Here is a 12,314-nt window from a genome sequence, read left to right as displayed (position 1 = left end):
CAACGTTACATTTTGGTAATTGTGCTGCTGTATTCTTTATGCATGCAGCATTCCAGGAATTATTGCCATAGATTGGATAAGTAACATAGAATCAATCTACAACAGAAATTTAATCATCAGGGATTTTGAACCTTTCAGACAACATCATTGAAAATCCTTGGCAGAATTGATAGTTTGCTATTTTTAGTAATTGAGGAAGAGTGTTGTATTGTAAATTTATATTGATCAAGATTTGCATACTTTGGCTATATAACCTAATTGAGTACTCTTTCCTCTCTTGAAAGCTGTTCCACTTGCCTGCAAAAAAGAATGTCGACACAGTCCTGGAAGAGTATGCCAACTACAAAAAGTCGCGTGGGAACACAGACAATAACAAGTGAGTGAATTTCGTTTGCAGTGTGGTATAACTTGCTTTCAAAATAATGCAGTAAACCTATGTCTGGAATTTCCGTCGGGATCTCCTGCCGTGACTTAAGGTGGGACCCCTGGAGAAACAGATAAAAACAGCTGCTTACTCCCTGTCGGCTGGGATTGCCTTTCTGTGGGGAAGCGGGGGGGTCCCTTTCTCCTATATTCATTCAAGATAATGAGAATGGCTTTATTGAAGATCGAAAATAGCTCATGGCAGCCGGAGCTGCTCTGAAATAAATGTACAATACCTGACCTGGGGAGCTTGACATTGGATGTGCATTCTGTGAGATTGTTCCAGACTCCATCACCTCGATGAATGGCTTGGAATTAAAAATCAGCTAACTATCTTGTATAAAAAAAATATCAGAAGTGTTCAATGCAATCACTCCATCGGGTTATCATAGTGGATACTGTTGACGGTGTGATGAACTCCTGACTTGGAATAGTTGACTGATACAATATCGTCCTGCGTGCATTGGCTCAGGTGAGACTATAAAGCATGTCTGAGCAGAAGCAGGGAGAAGGGCAATGGAAGGAGGCTGAAGGGGTGAGCACACACCTTCAATAAAACCGATCTTCAGACACTCGAGGAAATGCAGCAAAGGAGAGAGGGTGAGCGAGACAGTTGGTTGGCCCTGGAGAAAACTACGAGGGTCGATAAGCAGAGGGCACAGAATTACAGTAATTGTCAAAGTCCAGAGGGGAGAAATCTTTTTACAGATGCTGTCAGGACGTTAAAGGCTGGCACACGATCTCCGGATTGTTTTGCTACCTATCTTTATGTGCTTGTACTCGTGCCTTGTTTTATCCCAGTATAAGCTGGGAATAGGATCTGTGCTCGTCACTCAGTGCCTTTTCTTTATCCTTAGGGAATATGCTGTTAACGAAGTAGTTGCAGGAATAAAGGAATATTTCAATGTGATGTTGGGGACGCAACTGCTGTACAAATTTGAGAGACCACAATACGCAGAGATCTTGGCCGACCATCCAGATGCACCCATGTCGCAGATTTATGGAGCGCCACATCTCCTTCGATTGTTCGGTAAGTTCCGTTGATTTTCTGAGCTGGTTTTAGTGCTATGAACAACGACCTTTCCCACTTTCTGCCCTCCCTTCCCCTCCTGAAGATGGTGCCTGTGTGCTGGGTATGGTCGCAGCCCTCTGCTAACACGCCCGAACCTGTCACGCCCGAACCGGTCACATCCTCACTAGAGAACAGGCAGTGAGGATTAGGCTACTGAGTGCGGTTTAGTCTAATCCTGCCCTTATTCAACAAAAGAATCTGCAAGAACTTGCATTTATACGGCACTTTTCACAACCTCAGGACGTCCCAAAGCCCTTTACATCCAATGAAGTATTTTCTGAAGAGAAGGATATGTTGATGGGGTGAGATGAAGTGGAAAGACTTGGATTTATATACCACCTTTCACGGCCACTGGATATCTCAAAGTGCTTTACAGCCAATGAAGTACTTTTGGAGTGTAGTCACTGTTGTAATGTAGGAAAGGCAGCAGCCAATTTGTGCACAGCAAGCTCCCACAAATAACAATGTGATAATGACCAGATAATCTGTTTTAGTGATGTTGATTGAGGGATAAATATTGGCCAGGACACCAGGGATCACTCCCCTGCTCTTCGAAATAGTGCCGTGGGATCTTTTACGTCTACTTGCGAGGGCAGACGGGGCCTCGGTTTAACGTCTCATCCGAAAGGGAGGAGGCTCATGTGGAGCATAATGGCCTGATTCGGTGCTGTAAATACTATATAACGCAACTGCGCTGATCTAATGTCCAGCTTCTCTCTGGCAGTGCGAATAGGAGCAATGTTGGCGTACACACCTCTGGATGAGAAGAGTCTGGCCTTGCTGCTGAATTACTTGCACGATTTCTTAAAGTAAGTTGAATTGTTAAATCCTCAAAGCCGAATGGCCTCCTTCTGAGCTGTAAGTTTCTATGATCACAATAAAGCACAACAGGGTGAGGTAGTCAGTGTGGAGTATCATAGCGGAAAACATTTATTCAAAAAAAATTAAGATTTCTTTATGGACGAGTGGAAATCATGTAAACTTTGAGAAATAAAAGCCGGAAATGCTCAGCGGGTCAGGCAGCATCTGTGGAGAGGGAAAGAGTTAATGGCCCAGAAATTGCAGTTGGATGCTTCCTGCGGGCGGATGCCTCCGACCAACATTTTTTTTTACGAAAGTACCTAGTGGTCCCGGAGGAACGTATACTTGCAGTCCGAGGCCTCGATGCACAGCCCAGCATACGGGCTCACACATTCCAGGAATGTTAGCGCGACCTGGGATCACGTGGGCCTGGATATGAAGTATTCTCATTGATAGTTATGGTGAGTTCTGTGTATGACCTCCCATTACTATCAAAGCACAGGGACACAGCACAATAAATTTTTTTAAATCTCGCATATTTAAAATTAACTGAAATTGAATGTTTGTTTAGTTTTTTTACTGTTTTAATAGGGGTAAAAATTAACTTGCCATAATGGACAGGGTTCTTAATATAAAAATTTGTGATAAAATTTAATTTTTCTATGTTTTTAAAATACTGGTAAAAGTAGGCTTATATGTACGCCTGCATTTACCAGGCGTGTTACCAAGACATTGCAAGTTCACAAACTTCAAGCCTTTGTTAACAAAACAAATCCGGTTTTCCCCTTGCAATCCTCGATGTGGTGAGAGAGTGGATTGAAACGGTTAAGTGTTTATGGATTGAATCAAAATTTCCCAGGAACTTGTGCGGTAGAAAATAGATTTTATTTTAATGTTGCAAATGTATTCAAAGTGTGCCATGCAGCAATTTAAATCTGAATGGTTTTTAATGAGCATCGGGAGGGCAGGAGAGCTTGCGTTGATGGATTAACACCCAGTTGAAAATGTTATGCAAGATCAGTATGGTACTCTGTTGAATTTTCTTTTCCTATTATTTAATTTCCTTATAGTCTGGAGTTCAGAAGCCCCTTTCATACAGATCCCCCGAGGTTAGCGCTATTCAAAGAAAGGCATTTAACAAAATCTGAGGGAATTATCAATTATAGTTCTTTAAAAAGGCTGATCGGTTGTGCACTTATTGGAGTTGTAGTACCTTCTGTTTCATAGGAACAGGAGGAGGCCATTTCAGCCCCTCGAGCCTGTTCCGCTATTTAGTTAGATCATGGCTGACTCGTATTTTAACTCCATTTACCCGCCTTGATTACGTAAGCCTATCAGAAATCTTCTCAGTTTTGACATTTTCAATTGACCCCCCCACAAGCCTCAACAGCTCTTTGGGGGAGGAGAGGGGCAGATTTCCTCTATCTGTGGCGAGTTTCACACAGACATTGCAGCCTGAATCTGGAGGCAGTCTGGGCCTTAAACGCCCAATTTATGCTATGCAGGTTTAGCATAGCTTAGACCGCTTTGCACAGGCTCTACACTTAGTGTGTGCACGGATCCTAGAATTACGTGTTATAAGCCCTTTGAGTATTCGTAATGAACAGCAACTAAAGAAATGATTCTAACACAATTAAAGGCACACTTACAACTGTACTTTGCAGTTATGAGTCTTTGCTGTTGGAATGAGCCTCTGTACCGTTGTCTTGGGACTGGGAATTGTAGTCTTTATGAATGGATTGGTTTGCCCAGGCCAAACATTCAGTACTTGGCTGCGGTGATGGTTGGCTATTCTTATGAGCCCTTCATTTGAATAACAACCGTGTAACTTTTTCCCAGATTATTAATCCTTGTAAGACTAACATAGAGCAACGAAGTGTATAGCTGAAGTTATCTCCATTCATCGTCATCATAGGCAGTCGCTTGTATCGAGGATGACTTGCTTCCACGCCAAAAAGGGATGAGTTCACAGGTGTTTCAATGAAGGACCTGATATTCCAGATCCCGAACTACATGTTGAAGGGTGGAAGATGCCTGTGCGTGGATTTTTTTAACGTGGGGTGGCCGTTGCACACCAGCCACCACACGGGCTTGACCGAGCTAGGTCTTGGTCCAGTGGCAAGGATTACCCAAGACTAACTGGAGACCAGCTCTGTTGCATGGACCTAGTGCGCGCACATATCGCAGTGTGGGCTGGCCCGTGCTGCCTCTGGGCCCTCGCCTCTTCTGGGCCCCAGATTCACGCCTCTCTCGGGCCCCGGTCACTTTCTTCCATGGCTCCTTCGCCCCTCCTGCTGTGCCTGCCCGCACTGCAATCAGTGACCTGGCTTTGTAGCTGTCTCCCTCCTGCAGCAGCACGCGCTGCTCCCTGCAGTGGTATGCCATTGCATGCTGCTAGGATAGGATCATAGAATGATACAGCACAGAAGGAGGCTTTTCGGCCTGTCGTGACCGTGTCGGCTCTTTGAAAGAGCGATCCAATTAGTCTCACTCGCCTGCTCTTTCTCCATAGCCCTGCAAACCTTTCCCCTTCAATTATTTGTCCATTTCCCTTTTGAAGGTTAATTGAATCTGCTTCCACTGCCCTTTCAGGCAATGCATTCCAGATCTTAACAACTCACTGCGTAATTTGTTTTTCCCTCCTGTTTCAGGTTCTTTTTCTAATTACCTTAAATCTGTGTCCTCTGGTTATCGACCCTTCTCCCACTATAAATGAGAATATTTGAATGGAATTTAAAAATGTGGATCCAGGGCAAGAAACTACTGGTATTATTTATCAGTAAACTACCAATCTAGCTTGGATAGAGGTTGGAAATGACGATGTTCAGTGGAATGATGGGTGGTACTTTGTGGACAGTGTAATAGGTTTTACTCTGCATCTAACACACTGTGTCTAGCCTGTGAGTGCTGCGAATTTGGCTTGGTACAGTTCAGTAACAATACATGAGTGATTGAGCTGTGGACTGACGCTGTTGGAAACTGGTTTGCGAATTCGTGAAGGTCATCTCCATGCCCCCACAACCCCTCAGCTAGAGAAGATGGTCGTCTTTCTCATTGGTCTGCCTTGAATTCGAGCAAAGTCCCTGGAGCTTAAGGGCAGTGTTTATTTGCTATTGCCCCATGTAACTGCACACAAAGTGGAAAAGGAAGCTGTGGGGAGGACGTAAATAAACTGCAAAGGGATATGGACTGCTTAAGTGATTAGGCAAGAAGGTGGCAGATGGAGTATAATGTGGGGAAGTGTAAAATATCCACTTTGGTAGGAAGAATGAAACAGCAGAATGCATTTTTAAAGGTGAGAGATTGGGAAATGTTGGTGTTCAGAGGGACCTGACTGAAATTGCTTGCTGTACATGCAGGTACAGCAAGCAATTGGGAATACAAATGGTTGGAGTATAAGAGTAAGGAAGTCTTGCTCCAATTATATTGGGCTCTGGTGAGACCACACCTGGAGTACTGTGCACAGTTTTGGTCTCCTTAACTAAGGATGGATATACTTGCCTTGGAGGGGGTGCAACACAGGTTCACTAGATTGATTCCTGGGATTAGAAGGCTGTCCTATAAGGAGAGATTAAGTAGAATGGGCCTATATTCTCTGAAGTTTAGAAGAATTGAGAGGTGATCTCATTGAAATGTATAAAGTTCTTAGAGGGCTTGACAGTGTGTAGATGCTGAGAGGCTCTTTCCCTGGTCTTACTGAGTGGTGGAGCAGACTTGAAGGACCTTGTGGCATATTCCTCTTATTTCTTATGTTCACTTAAGTCCTAATGCGTATCTTGGAACATTTTCCTAGGCTCTCCGTGATGATTGTGTCCTTGGCATTGAGACCGAGTTTGCTTTGATACTTGAATTTCCAAAGAAAGACTTTATCATTGAATGCGGAGAGGGCAAACTAGGGTGTCACTAACCATCTCGGTAACTATCTTCGTGTTTGATTGCTGTGTTTCAGGTTTGTTTTAACTCTATAATTTCTTTCCCCCCAACCCCCCTTCAGATACTTGGTGAAGAATGCTTCGAGTCTCTTCAGTCCAAGTGATTACGAAGTTGCACCACCGGAATATCATCGGAAAGCCGTGTGACTTTGGTAGCTGTGAAATGCCTTTATCCTTTGGTTATTGCCATTTTATTTTTTGATTTATTTTCCCACATACGCAACTTTTTTTTGTACAGGTTATCTTCCGAACCACTCCACATCAATGCACTCCGTGCCCATGGTACCTGTAGCAATGAAGTTCCAAGTGTCATTTGTAAGCCGTTTTAGTGGACTTTGGCATTGACGGTTATTCATTCCACTGGTGAATTTCTCTGGGGGAAAATGTCAACGTAGATTAAACCAAATACATTTTTGTCGTCTTCGTTCTTGAATCTTCCAATTTTTTTTTTTTAAACAAACTTTTAACGAATACAACTTTCCGATCATGATTCTCCTGTAGTCATCCAATTTCTGCTTCTCGATGTTTTGGATGCCATGACCCTAGTTTTGGCTGGTGAACGCGAGTTCCTTGATAACCAAAAACATCTTTGTGACATTTTTCAGCTCTTGATTGTATAAGAAGCTGGGTTTTAATGTACTTTGTGCTGCATGTGTGGATTTTTAATCCTGTTTGTGGAAAATGCACTTAACAGTTTGGATTTTTTGGGGGGTTTAAAAACTCACAACTGAGTGCTTGTTGCTGAGAGGGGAAAAACTGTTCCATTCTCCAACACTGACCTCCTTCATCCCTGAGGAGGAGGAACATTACTGTAAAAGTGAACTTTTGAAGAAAAAGGCGATTGAATTATTTTGGCAGGAAAGAAGAGAGACTGGAGTTTAAACATTGTGTTGCTTTCTCTCCTCCCTTTTCTTCCTCCTCTCCTGAAGGTGCTGACTCACACTGGGGAGGTAACGTTCCACCGGTTTGAGCATCCTTCTCCGATAGCCATTCTTCATATGTCAACGATATCATGCGTACACATGTCGAGGTTTGAAGTCATTGAACAGTGATCAAGTGAGAGCCCAGGCTGACTGTTCTGCTGTGGCTGCGTGGGTTGAAGCTAGTTAGTCCAAGACTGGGAATCAACCTTGTCTGTGTGGGTCAGTCAGTACTACACTTGGTAAGTCTGCGTAACCCACTAGCCCATCGGGGAAAGGGCCATCAATTGTATCCTCAAACTTTGTACAAAGCTTTTTTTTTGTGTTGAAACTTTTGCTGGTTAATCAGAGCTTACTTTGCTGAAAGTCGCTCACCAGGCCACCGGGACGCAGACTGCTGCTGGAGCTCCACACCAACTTGCACAGAGGGACTGCAGTGAATCACAAAAGAAGTGTCAAAAGCCTGTGCATGGCGGTGGTGGGGTGGGGGGGGGGGGGGGGTGGGGTGGAGGTAGGATGCCCAACAGTTGTACTATTCGAGAACCAATGCCGCTCCTGCATGAATCGTGCGTAGAAAAACCCTCGTGGTCAATGGTGACCAGAGTGCAATCCCCTGGGAAGGAAGTCACAGGCGGTTCAACTGGAAACAAATCCTGTCAGCCCTGGTTCAGTTTGGCCTTGTTGCAGGGAACAGGGGTTGTCGGTTTGCTACACGTTCCAGTAAAGTGATCTTTTTTGGGGCGGTCAGTCTTGCAAAAGGCGCAGAGCTATGTAAAATAAAAATCAACCTTCTGTTTTTGTAGATTGTCTTATCTGCATTTGTATTTGATAATGTTGTACAATATTCAAAATTGTGTTAATTTTTTTTTACAATCTGCTGTGTTACAAATGATCCCGTGGACATCTCCCAGTCTTGTTTTTTGTGCGTTGAAGGCTATGATGGGCAATGCTGAGAACTGTAAATGGGAGGTCCAGTTCGATGCTCAACTTCAACATGTATCAGGACTTGGTGAGAATCGTCTGCTGTATGTGTAAAAAAAATCACATCCTTTTGTTTATATATTCCAGTAAAATCTTTTTATGAGAACGATGTTTTGTTTCATGACTGCTCTTTGTGGCTAATTAGGGCAAAACCTTCTAAAGTTGTTCGCTAAGTATTCGTAAGAACATAAGAAATAGGAGCAGGAGTTTGCCGTACGGCCCCTCGAGCCTGCTCCGCCATTCAATAAAATCATGGCTGATTTTCTACTTCAACTCCACTTTCCCGCCCGGTCCCCATATCCCTTGTTTCTCCAAGTCCAAAAATATACGATCTCTTTCTTGAATATACTCAATGACCTGAGATGCCAAAGCCCTCTGGGGTAGAGAATTCCAAAGATTCACCACCTCTGAGTGAAGAAATTTCTCCTCCTCTCAGTCCGAAATGGCCACCCCCTTTATCCTGAGACTATGACCCCTATATAATCGGCTTTTGTGAACGTGCATCTTTACTGAGCTTCACAGTGATTAGGTACAAGGGCAGCTATAGCGACCTCCTTTGAGTTTTACATTGTTGGGGCCCAAATGTACACGGTGTATTGTAGAAATGCGCACCCACAGGCTAATGTGCTGCAGATGGATTATAAAATGCAATCACTTAATCCTTGAAACTTGATGCTTGTTCAAGGATGAATAAATGGAACAGTCATCTTGCACTGAAAAGGGCACCTATAAATGCTCATAAAGAAACAAAATCAGGAACAAATAGGCATCTGTACAAGCCACCTGGCCTGTAATTTGAGATTGAGGGGTTTCAGGCATGAAAGCTTTTCAGTTTGTCAATTTACTATCTGTAGTAGAGTATTTACATTGTGAGGACAGACTTAAGTAAATGAAAATGCCGTTTTGATTCTTGTGGTTCAATCTGATGTAAATGCATCTTAATTTGTTATTGAAACGTGAAAGATTCTGGGGGGCTTTGACAGGGTAGGTGCAGAGAGGATGTTTCCCCTCGTGGGGGAATCTAGAACGAGGGGGCATAGTTTCAGAATAAAGGGTTGCCCATTTAAAATGGAGATGAGGTGGAATTTCTTCTGAGGGTCATGAATCTGTGGAATTCTCTGTCCCAGAGAGCTCTGGAGGCTGGTCATTGAATATATTTATGGTGGAGATGGACAGATTTTTGAACGATAAGGGAGTCAAAGGTTATGGGGAGCGGGCAGGGAAGTGGAGTTGAGGCCAAGATCAGATCAGCCATGCTATGTTATGTTCCTTATTCCACATCAACATTTTCAACAAAGACCTACCACTGGATGTTAGAAGCCTATGTATGTAAAAGAAAGACTTACATTTCTATAGTGCCTTTCACCACCTCGGGATGTCCCAAAGCGCTTTGCAGCCAATGAAGTAATGATCTTTTATGTCACCTGAGAGAGTAAACGGGGCCTCAGTTTAATGTCTAATCCGAAAGGCGACAGTGCAGCACTCCCTCAGCACTGCACTGGGAGTGTCAGCCTAGATTTGGGTGCTCAAGTCTCAAGTGGGAATTGACTCCGAGGCGAGAGTGCGACCCACTCACAGCCTAGGCTGATAATCCAGTGCTGTACTGAGGAGGTAACCGATCCAATGGCACTTGTGAAAGAAGAGCAGGGAAGTTCCTGGCCCAAGACCGCCCTAAGGGGAGGAAGTGCATCTGGGAGGGCACTGAGCACCTCAAGTCTCATCGCCGAGAGCATGCAGAAATCAAGTGCAGGCAACGGAAAGAGCGTGTGGCAAATCAGACTCCCCACCCACCCTTTCCCTCAACGACTGTCCCACCTGTGACAGAGACTGTAATTCCCATATTGGACTGTACCGTCACCTGAGAACTCACTTTGAGTGGAAACGAGTCTTCCTCGATTCCGAGGGACTGATGATGATGATGATGATCTGCTTTCCTGCCTGATCCCCATATCCCTTGATTCCCTTACAATCCAAAAATCTATCATAGAATCATAGAAATTTACAGCATCGTGTCCACACCGGCGATCTGCCTTGAATATACTCAACGACTGAGCCTCCACAGCCCTCTGGGGTAGAGAATTCCAAAGATTCACCACCCTCTGAGTGAATAAATTTCTCCTCATCTCAGTCCTAAATGGCCGACCCCTTATTCTGAGACTGTGACCCCTGGTTCTAGACTCCCAGCCCGGAAGGAACATCCTCCCTGTCGAGCCCTGCAAGAATTTTGTATGTTTCAATGAGATCACCTCTCATTCTTTAAACCCTAGAGAATATAGGTCTAGTCTACTCAATCTGTCCTCATAGGACAATCCCCCCATCCCAGGAATCAGTCTGGTGTGTATATGTAATGCAGGGGAGAGTGGGGGGGAAGGGGAGCAGGAAGGAGGAATCCTTTAGTATATCGAAATTACAAGTCCTTTATGCTACAGGGAATGTGAGCAAAATTAAATTCTGCTTTACTCGGGGGTGGGGTGGGGGGCGGAAACAGCAGTGGAATTGTCCTGTGAGGATAGGAAAAAATTAATTTGTGACTCCTTCAAATCACTAAGGATGGGCATGCATCGATTATTAAATAGAATAAATTGGTTGGCATTAAACCCAACAATTACAGTGAGACTCTGAAACCACGGACATTTGCAAATTCTGCAGCACGAACCACCGTCAGCGCACCCAGCTTTTTTACAACTTAAAACAACACCAACTTGTATTTGTATAGCGCCTTTAATGTAGTAAAATGTCCCACGGCGTATTATAAGACAAAACAATTAAATGTGACACCAAGCCCCATGAGAAGAAATTACGGCAGATGACCAAAAGCTCGGTCAAAGAGACAGATTTTAAGGAGTGTCTTAAAGGAGAAAAGAGAGCTTTAGGGAGGGAGTTCCAGAGCTTGGGGCCCAGGCAGCTGAAGGCACGGCCACAGATGGTGGAGCGATTATAATCAGGGATCCTCAGGAGGGCAGAATTAGAGGAGCGCAGACATCTTTTGCGGGGTGGGGGGGTTGTGGGGCTGGAGGAGATTAGAGATAGGGAGGGGCGAGGCCATGGAGGGATTTGTAAACCAGGATGAGAATTTTGAAAGTGACTGATTTTGAAATGAGAATTTTGAAACACGCAGGTCAACACGAGGTAGCAGTGAGATTTGTGAAAGGAACGGCTTTTGTGGAATGGGGTGGGTGCTCTTTGCTCAGCATGCACAGCGGCAGAGAAACCGCTCTATCTCTGGGATTGAATGCTTGCACAGCTCTGTCCCACATTGAGGGGGGAATAAATGGTGAATTTCTCTTTGCCTCGTGCTTTACGAGTTGTATTGGCAGAGGCCTGGATGCTCATCACCTCTGATTGCTCGGCTGGGGGGGATGGAGCATTGCATGAGACGATCAAAAAGAATGGTAAAGAACTTAAAATGGGAGGGGTCCGTCACCACCAAATTCTCCCTTGTTCTGAAGCTGCTGACCCACCTGCTCCTTGTTGGGTTGCCCACGTGGCCATTTCTCCTGCAACCTCATGGGTGTGGGCAGGCTACTCGTTCATGCTGGGCATCATAGCTAACCTCCCCTCACCCAAGCTCCGCACACATTGACTTTCTAGTAGGAGTTTCTGGATAATGGCCAGGATTGGAATTTCTGACCAGTTTTCCCATTGGTGTCAGCCATGGGTCAGTGGGCAGCACGCTTGCCTCTGAGTCAGAAGGTTGTGGGTTCAAGCCCCACTCCACAGATGTGAATCCAGGCTGACACTCCCAGTGCCATTACTGAGGGAGATGCCGTCTTTCAGATGAGACGTTAAACCAACTGCCCTCCAAGGTGGACGTAAAAAAAAAAAATCTCACGGCACTGTATCGAAGAAGAGCAGGCCAGTGTTTATCCTGCAACTAACGACGCAAAAACATTGCTGTTTGTGGGAGCTTGCTGTGTGCAAATTGGCTGCTGTGTTTCTTACATTACAACAATGACTACAGTTCAAATAAAAAGTACTTAATTGGCTGTAAAGTGTTTTGGGACGTACTGAACATAAGAAATAGGAGCAGGAGTAGGCCATTTGGCCCCTCGAGCCTGCTCTGCCATTCAATAAGATCGTGGCTGATCTGATCCATGGACTCAGCTCCACTTCCCTGCCCGCTCCCCACAACCCTCTATTCCCTTAATCACTCAAAAATCTATTTCCGCCTTAAATATATTCAAT

At 44.6% G+C, this 12,314-nt stretch overlaps 1 protein-coding gene across 4 annotated transcripts in view; it reads left to right on the top strand.

The window, feature by feature from the left end:
* The window catches only part of morf4l1 (mortality factor 4 like 1), a 61,493-nt gene extending 54,851 nt beyond the window's left edge, over window positions 1–6,642 (top strand). For all 4 annotated transcript variants that reach the window (XM_070858558.1, XM_070858559.1, XM_070858557.1 and 1 more), the window contains 4 exons: window positions 285–376; window positions 1,281–1,453; window positions 2,220–2,304; window positions 6,291–6,642. In XM_070858558.1, coding sequence (XP_070714659.1) covers window positions 285–376; window positions 1,281–1,453; window positions 2,220–2,304; window positions 6,291–6,375 — 435 coding nt within the window. In that variant the 3' untranslated portion in view covers window positions 6,376–6,642. The remainder of the gene's footprint in view (window positions 1–284; window positions 377–1,280; window positions 1,454–2,219; window positions 2,305–6,290) is intronic.
* Window positions 6,643–12,314: the final 5,672 nt, after the last annotated feature.

Source organism: Pristiophorus japonicus, chromosome 17, assembly GCF_044704955.1.
Source record: "Pristiophorus japonicus isolate sPriJap1 chromosome 17, sPriJap1.hap1, whole genome shotgun sequence".
NCBI classification, from domain to species: domain Eukaryota; kingdom Metazoa; phylum Chordata; class Chondrichthyes; family Pristiophoridae; genus Pristiophorus; species Pristiophorus japonicus.
The sequence above is the reverse complement of the archived record's forward strand: the minus strand, read 5'-3'. Positions and strand labels throughout refer to the sequence as shown.